At 46.7% G+C, this 8,743-nt stretch overlaps 1 protein-coding gene across 1 annotated transcript; it reads right to left on the bottom strand.

The window, feature by feature from the left end:
- Nucleotides 1-718: 718 nt before the first annotated feature.
- Nucleotides 719-5,185, bottom strand: LOC140902745 (uncharacterized). Its single transcript, XM_073323123.1, has 7 exons — nucleotides 5,125-5,185; nucleotides 4,563-4,892; nucleotides 3,697-4,008; nucleotides 2,940-3,050; nucleotides 2,485-2,531; nucleotides 1,007-1,622; nucleotides 719-882 (listed from the first exon to the last, which is right to left on the bottom strand). The coding sequence occupies exons 1-6, from the start codon at nucleotides 5,159-5,161 to the stop codon at nucleotides 1,527-1,529; spliced, it is 933 nt and encodes a 310-aa protein (XP_073179224.1). The 5' UTR covers nucleotides 5,162-5,185; the 3' UTR covers nucleotides 719-882; nucleotides 1,007-1,526.
- Between the last annotated feature and the right edge of the window lie 3,558 nt (nucleotides 5,186-8,743).

Raw genomic sequence — 8,743 nt, 5'->3', positions numbered from 1 at the left:
CATAATAGAAATCTGGGCCCTCCTGCAGCCCAGTTGGGTTCAGTACTCAGGGTAACCTGAGATCAGATTCAGGCCCTTAGTTATTCATTTTTATTGGCATTCAGAGCATCATAGAAATGTCAGGCTGTAGGAGAAGTTGAAAAGTCCTCACGGTCCTGCCTCAGCACGGGGGTCTGGACAAGTAAAGCTAGGCCATCCTCACAGGTGTTTGTTCAACCTGCCAATGACGGGGATTCCACAGCCTCCCTTGGAAGCCAGTTCCAGAGCTGAACTCTCCTGAGAGTTAGAAAGTTTTTCCTACCATTTAACCTAAATCTGCCGTGCTGCAGGTTAAGCCCATAACTTGTCCTGCCTTTAGTGGAAATGAAGAACAATTGATCACCATCTGTCATGTTTGAAGGTGTCTGCGTGCAACAAGTTCTGTGTAACACATTTGTTGTATCATCCATCAAAAGAAACACAGATGCTCAGTGGGATAGAAAGGACCGGATTCTGCTGTCAGAGACACCGGTGTAAATCCGGAGTAACTCCACTGACTGCAACAGAGCTCCTCCAGATTTATACTGCTGCAAACCAGAGCAGAATCTGGCCCAAGGGATTTAAGAGGTCATCTTTCTTATTACACAATAAGCTGAGCTTCATGCATTGAACAGGTAATAAAGACAACACAAACCTCACTAATAGGATTGTCGTCCCTTTTTAATGAGTGACAGTTCGAATGACAGTTTGAACAACAGCAAGTTGTGATGCAAACAGGCAGCGCGAGCAGGCTCAGGCACCAGGAGAGCTCCAGTCATCGGTAACGTGTTGTTCTCGTTAGATGGCGCAGAGGGGCTGGCGCATGGGGATCTGTGAATCTCGCCCATGGGGGAAAGCAGCAGCCTGCAGAAGAAGCACTGGAGTAGCAGCTCCCGCAGTGGCCTGGGAAGAGATTCTCATCCCTCCCAGCTCCTCCTGCATCCATCCTTCCCCTTCCCAATCCCACGGCACGTCCATGTAACCTTACTGCAAAGGGAGCATGCGCCTGCTGATGATCAGGGGAGCTGGGAGCTATGGAGTATACAGGGGCTGCACGTCCCTTCTGCCGGCTCCTGCCATCTGGCCTCACTGTGTGCAGGGGAGCTGCAGCCATTTATCTGTGTCCGGGTCCCTAAACAGATGCAGGGAGGATGATGATTGTATTACCTTTCCTTCCAGGAGCTCCAGATATGGACCAGGGCCCCATGGTGCTAGGCGCAGAACAAACACAGAACAAAGAGACAGTCCCTGCCCCAAAGAGCTTCCAAACTAATATACAAGTGACGTGTAAAGTCATCTACACCATGATGCCTTTATATCCCAAAAGGAGATTTCCCACCTGATGAGGCTGGACCCTGTGGGGATCTTCTGAGTATTTTATTCTAAACAGAGAAGTGGAGAAAATAAGTACAAAAGGCGACAGACAGAGCTTTCTTCCGGCTGCTACGTCCGATCAGCAGAGAACCAGCCATCAGTTCCCACGTGCGGATTCCCCTGCATGAGACAGTTCAGGCTTTTACACGTTTCCCTCTGGCCAATGGCTGCATCGTGCGCCTGTTGCGATTCCGTGAATCAAAATCCAGATGAGAGTATAAGATTCCATCCTGTTTGGCGACAGTTAGTAAAATTAGCCTCCTCCTTGTAAAATGAAGGGATGTAGAGTGAGACAGAACTGAACATCCAAGTGATTTTAGTCTGATGAAATATTCCCTCTCATCTCTGATTCTCCTACTTCTCCTACAAATTGTGCGTGTTATCAGAATTGAAACCAGCGCTGGATTCTGATTTTCAGAACTCAACTACTGACAATAACTTGCCAGATCCAAACCCCATATAAATGGACAGTCTCCTACTGAGGTCAATAAGCTTTGGATCAGGTCCTTAACACCTTTCACTGGAAAATCTTCATGTGCTTTACAAATATAATTTCTTATAGCTCTTTATCTTTTAAATTCCAAAAATGTTCCCAGCTGCACACAAAAACCCCGTAAAGGGTATGGTCAGTAACAATAGAACATTAAAGTTCTCCTCATTCTTGCGCAGTAAGTCTAGTTTTTATATATGGGGAAACTGAGTCACAGAGCAGGAAGTGACTTGCCCACTATCCCACAGTAAATTGGTACCAGAGGTAGCACTAAAGCTCCTTCTTCCCCTTCTGCTACTCCAACAGCTAGACCTGACTTTCACCTTTGCTTCAAGATCAATCAGTTTAAGTGTGAAATCTATGAAGTTGGACTGAGGGACTGGAAATGGCGGAGAGACACATTGACTGACAGTCTGAGTATGTGTTCCAGACCTGAAGAGGAGCTCTGTGTAAACGCTAACATGTGTCTTCCTCCCCAAGAGTAGCTGGTCTAATAAAAGATATTACCTCACCCACCTTGTCTCTCTAATATGGGACCAACACGGCTACAACAAACACCGCACACATTGATATAGACAGAGATCGCTTGTAACTTGAGGTACCTGGTTCTCCTCGGAAGCTGGGGGTGCTGAGACCCTGGGCTGGAATCCTGGAACAAACAAAGACAACAGTCAAAGTTCCTCTTCCACGGTCACTCCCCCAGCTGCAGTTCACTGATGAGTGGTGCATCCGAACTGTGGGTGCTCAGGGCATCTCCATGCATGGCACCATGAGAGGGGCTCGTCAGAAAGGCTAGTGCTCTTTGTGAGCTATACACAACGGGCCATGGGCAGGAGAAGCCTTGCCACATCGCTCCCTTTGTCACGGAGAACAAAGCCGTTTTCCCAACACAGGACATTCAAGTTTCAGAAAACAAACATTCGGAGATCAGTGCTGGCAGTTGTGACATTTGCAGCGTGTTCATATGTTGGACAGGACAGTTGCAGTCCCCAGTAGCAAGCAGGGGAGCAGGATTTCTCTCTGCGGGAGAGTGTCTGGGCTGGGCTGTGTTTATTACCTAGTGCAGAAGGGCAGAGGGTCCAGACGAGGCTCAGAGACACCACCAGCAGCAGCAGACCAGCTCCAGCCGCAAGGGGCACAATGTAATGTGAGCACTCCCTGGCAGGGGCTGTGGAGGAAGCTAAAAACCAGACACAAGTAAGTGGCTGACTCGAGCCAAGAGGATCGTGATGCCACCACATCCATCTCTTCCCTTCTGACCCCATTTCACCATGGGCCTTAACCCCTGAGGAGTGAGACGACAGGAGCCTTCAGCACTTTTCTCCCTCTGTTGTGCCCTTTTCATTAGGCCAATGATTTCCCCTGTAATCAGAATCTTCTCTGCACCTTCTGCCATCTACAAAATCCTCCCTGTAGCTGTCTTCACCCCTCTCCACGAAACAGCTCTCTGCACCTAAGTGCCTCTGTTCCCTTCTCCCTCTGATACTAGTCATTATTTAACTTGGTAGGGTGCTTATAGCTATGGTTGGCGTGACAATTTCTATTGAAAATCACTGTCTGTGAGCACTGCAATTCCCCTTTCCTCCTTTCCCAAAATTCTCTGCAGATCTGCCTGCTCCTACATATTAGCAAACACTTCACAACTTTCTCTAATTGCAAATTACATTAAAGAAGCTCGGACCATAGGTACTTTGAACGTCTAATTACCGTCATAATCATCATAGCGCCTCGGAATCCCAGTCATGGACCAGGACCTCACTGGACTATCTATCTGACTCCCCTCTACTCCCAGAAGCTAATTTAAAATCACTCACCTTCAATATACCGGGCAATTTTCTTAACGCTCTTGCCAGAAGAGTTGAATTTAACATCACAGGTGAAATTCTTCCCACTGGTCCAGGTGTCCATGGGGACGCTGATGTGATTTATGAACACAAAGGAGCCATCCTTTGCTTTCAGCGAATGCATCAGACCCTGTTCCTGCAGATCCCCAGAAAAACTCCAAGAAATTTGGACTGGGTTGGAAACTCCGTGGACCACGCAAGCCAGATCAGCCGTCCCGGGGGAGAGGAGGCCGTAGGGAGATGGAGCCAGAGTCAGCACCCAACTGCTGGTGGTGTAACTGTCTGAGCAGGAGAAAGCACAGAGCTCAGTGTGATGCTCAGCTGAGCAGCAGTTTGATTTAGGGGGTTAATCGTACAAGATGAAAGTAGCTCAAAGGATAAATGTGTTGTACAATAGGAAAATATGAAGAATCTGACAAAACAAATGATATCCAGCCCAAACTAAACACATATTTCCACTTAGCAGAAGGGAAACTCTGTGCTATTTTAGGAACTGATGCAGTCCTAAGAACATTTCCTAATTGCAAAGTATTGTGTCATTTGAACATGGCTCTAAGGTTTAAAATATTCCCAGCTTGTGCCCTGAACAGGAAGAAGACAGAAAATCTTCAAGAGTTCATTTTCACTATTTGCATATTTTATTTGTGCAAAATATATTTTTCTGTTCTTTCAGCAACCAAAGTTTACTCGCTTCTTTTGGATTCAGACAGTCTGTCTTCTAACAATTCAATCTTTGATAAACTATCACACCAGCTTTTAACATTTTAACATGCACATGAACTATGTCTGCATTGTCATTATATTTCATTTCTAACCATTCAGTTCTATTTCCTTACCTCCAACAATCAGGGTGGATCCATAGCCAAAAGTCAAGATGATGTAGGAATTGGTACAGTAATAAACCCCCGAGTCATTCCGTTGGGCATTGTAGATTTCCAGTGTCAAGTTGTGTCCTTCCGATATGCAAGCAACTTTATTTACATTTTGATTATCTGAGCATCTCTTAATTAACATGGGGGCCTCACCTTCCCGTCTCCTGTACCACTGAGCTGTTATACCTCCTGCTAAAAATTGTTCTTTGGAAGAGCACTGGATCTTCGCTGTATCATTAATGTTCACAAACAGGAATGACTCAAGTTGGTGCAAAAATAACTGCACTTCTACCACTGCAGGAATAAAAGAGGGTGTGTTGTTAGAGTCAATTTTCAGCCGGTCACGATCTGCACAAAATAAACTGAATTGTTCAGAATTAAAACAAAAGCACAAATGCAACAAGATTACATTGTGCAAAAGTAAATGGAAGAGCATCCTAAGCTATCAGACATCATGAAAGCCTTATTGAAAAGGTTCCTTTTTCAATTCTAAAGCTTAATGGTATGACTAAAGCAAAAGCTTTACCCAGCAAAGACAAAAGCAGATATTTGGTGAACAGCATGATTGTTACAAACAATATCCTGAATGATGAAATCTAAGAGTTTCTGTCTGGTAAGCTGCTCAAGTGCAAAGGGTCCAACATCCTGGTCGGAACTGCTGAGGGGGTTGTGCTGTGGTGATAGATGCTTTTCACTGAGGCTTCTTAAAGAACCCTTTGGGGACAATCTATTTCTTGTCAGCTGTTGCTGCATTTGATTCAAATATGGTTATATTAGAACAATTCAGAAGAACGAAATAACCATTAGGATGTGGCACAATGTAGAATATGCATGAGATAGTTCAACACAGAACCATGTCTAGTGCGGAGACAGCAGGTACCAGGGCTTTCTGAGGGGTCAGACTGCTGTATATGACACTGGCTAAAGGTGCGATTCTGTAGACCATATTGTACCCTGCTGCCTAGTGCAAATGATTTTCCCAAGGGATCAGCATCCCCCATTGCGGCCAGATTTCTAAAGAGCCCAGCTCCCATATAGACACTTAACAAACGGCACAATTTTCAACTGTGCTCATCCCCCAGCAGCCCCCACTGGCACACTTGTGGCTGGATTCCCAAGAGATGAGCCTCCAATGGGCGTCTAACGAGCCGAGCACTTGTACAAATCTGGTCCTTATTGAGGTACCGAAGGGTGCGTCCGCACTGCAGCTGGCAGGGTAGTTCCCAGCCCGGGTAGACAGACAAGCGCTAGCTCTGGTCTAGCTAGTGTGGTGAAAATAGCAGAGTGGCCACAGCGGCGTGGGCCGTGGCTTGGGCCAACTCTACGAGTTCGTGCCCAGGAGGTCGGGCAGAATTGAACTTGGGACGTCAGCCCGAGCTGCCACCTGGGCCGCCGTGGCCACACCGCTATCTTTCAATGCACTACATTGAGCCGCTACTCCCCCAGCTGCAGTGTAGACGTCCCCTAAATGGGAGCTGGGCTCTTCTGGAAGTGTGGCCCCAGCCGCGGGTGATGAACAGCTGAGAAACGGGCTTCTCCCTGCTGCCTCAGTATTTTACCCCCGCTGAGACCTTATTGCTTGACAACATGATACTGAATGGTAATTTAGGACCAGATTCTCATCTGGTGTAAATCAGCATCGATCCATCGAAGGCAATGAACTGATGCTGATTTACACAAGTTGAGAATCTGGCCCTTGGAGTTCTAAGTGAATCCTGAATGCTCACAGTGGCTTGCTTGAGAAATGAGACCAGGAAATCCTTGTGGCTGGATTTCCAGACTCCACAACAGCTCAAGCTTTCTCACCTGCCTCCGAACTGTGCAATTCCTGCTCCTGCATTTTTGCACACCCCAAACTCTTATTGATTTAAGTGGAATAGTGCTGGATGCACAAGGAACGCAGGGTCTGGCCTTGTCAGCCCAGAGTTTGTGGGGCTGTAAAGTGCATCGTGGGTGTATTGCAAACACTTCATGCAGCACAATACACCATGATTAAACATAGACTTTAAAGTCCGAAGGGACCATTATGATCGTCTAGTCTGACCCCCTGCACATTGCAAGCCACAGAATCTCACCCACCCACTCCTGTAACAAACACCTGACCTATGTCTGAGCTACTGAAGTCCTCAAATCGTGGTTTAAAGACTTCAAGGTGCAGAGAATCCTCCAGCAAGTGACCCCTGCCCCACGCTGCAGAGGAAGGCAAAAAACCCCCAGGGCCTCTGCCAGTCTGCCCTGGAGAAAAATTCCTTCCCGACCCCAAATATGGCAATCAGCTAAACCCTGAGCATGTGCACAAGACTCAATAGTCAGACACCCAGGAAAGAATTCTCTGTAGTAACTCAGATCCCACCCTATCTAACATCCCATCACAAGCCATTGGGCATATTTACCGCTAATAGTCAAAGATCAATTAATTGCCAAAATTAGGCTATCCCATCATACCATCCCCTCCATAAACTTATCAAGCTTAGTCTTGAAGCCAGAATTGGGGTGGCTTTCATACTTGTGCCTATTCTTTGGCTCCTCTTTATGATAATAATTCCAGGCACATCATGAGTAGATCCCAAAGCACTTTACAAAGGAGGTCAGTAACGTTATCCCCATTTTACAGATGGGGAAACTGAGGCACAGAGCGGGGAAGTGACTTACCCAAGATAACCCAGCAGAAGAGCTGGGAATAGAACCCAGTGCTCTATCCACTAGGCAACGCTGCACAGTGGATTATTAGTGACTGGTCTATTTTCTCAATGTCTTTGGTTTGTGCTGTAACATTTACTTTCTTTCACACTGCTGAAAGGTAAATTCCAGTTTTTGCAGTTATTTCATGGACTGTTCTGCTTTAGCTTTGCTCTAACCATCCCCTGGCTGCAGAGGAATTGGGGGGAGCAGTTTACACTTCCTTGGTCACCGAACACAGGGAGTGAGACCTAAAAAAACAAACCGCCCAAGCGCTTTGGTAGCGGAACAAACAAAAGAAAAGTGGCAAAATAAGTGGGCTGAAACTGACCACAGCGGCAAGTGCAGCTTTCCGAGCAGCCAGTTCTGATCTATTTTTAAACGATTGGCCCTTTGTAGCAAACACGGCTCTTTGTCCTGTCGCCTGTGGGTTTCTAAGATCGGTTTCAATTTGTTTTTATAAAACATCATGTAGAAATAAAATCAAAACTATTACAGTCACTTTGTCTTGGCTTTTAATAGACTTGTACAGAAGAAGATCAAGTGTAAAAGGAATTTGTACGAGTTAAGTGTGACTGGGGGCAATAATCTTAGGACGTGTTTGAAAATGTGTCCAATGACTTCGCTGTCTAACTCCCATTGATTTTGCACCTAGGCACCCAGCTACACCTTTAAGCACCTAAATATCTTGAAATCTGGTTCTCGTGAGCTTAGATACCACTGAAAGTCAGCAGGACTTAGATTACCACTTGGAAACCTCGATCACTTTTGAAAATGACACCTGGCTCCTAAATTAATCAGGATTTCTGCTACAGTTAGGCCTACAATTTTATCCTGGCAATTGACAATAAACTTCAGGCAGAGGTACCGGAAAACCACCATAAAAAAAGGAGGGCGCAGGGAGCACGTGGAGGGTTGGACAGCAAGACCACCCTGTACTCACACTGCAGAGGCACTTCCTGCCCCGTGGGGCTGGGTCCAGCTCCCGGCATTGGCATCTAGTCCACGTGACCACAGTGCCGCTCAGGTTTGGCTCCTCTGCTGCTCTATAGATGGAAACGGAGGGACAGATGTGCCAAACCTGAGTAGGGCTCTGATCACATCGGTCAAGTTGCAAGGCCCGTGCCTAGGAGCCAGGCCCAGCCTCACCTGCCAGGAGCAGCCACTGCAGGGGTCATGGACTTTCCTCCGATTCATGGTCACTGTGAACACCACGCCAAAATCATAGCCTGCATTCTAGCTAAGCTGATTTGCCTGGCCCATAGGACCTTTGCATGGGATGATGCCTATACACCTGTACAAAGGATATCTATGGCACTAGGCCCCCCCAGGTCAGCAAACTTCTGTTAATCTAACTGTCTACTTTTTTATCCTCACCACCCTGCTGCAGAGTAGGGAGGAATTATCCCCATTTTACAGCTGGGGAATGGAGGCCCAGAGAGACTTGGGGTAACGTGTTCAGAAGC

Source organism: Lepidochelys kempii, chromosome 24 (genome assembly GCF_965140265.1).
Source record: "Lepidochelys kempii isolate rLepKem1 chromosome 24, rLepKem1.hap2, whole genome shotgun sequence".
Lineage (NCBI taxonomy): Eukaryota > Metazoa > Chordata > Testudines > Cheloniidae > Lepidochelys > Lepidochelys kempii.
This window is presented reverse-complemented; position numbering and strand designations above follow the sequence as displayed.

Excerpts from the sequence above, each read along its gene's own strand:
- LOC140902745 (XM_073323123.1), bottom strand. The coding sequence starts at position 5,161 with ATGCTGTTCACCAAATATCTGCTTTTGTCTTTGCTGG. Across the intron at positions 4,893-5,124 it reads TCTGCTTTTGTCTTTGCTGG|TGGTAGAAGTGCAGTTATTT; the intron begins GTAAAGCTTTTG and ends TTATTCCTGCAG. Across the intron at positions 4,009-4,562 it reads ATCCACCCTGATTGTTGGAG|ACAGTTACACCACCAGCAGT; the intron begins GTAAGGAAATAG and ends TCTCCTGCTCAG.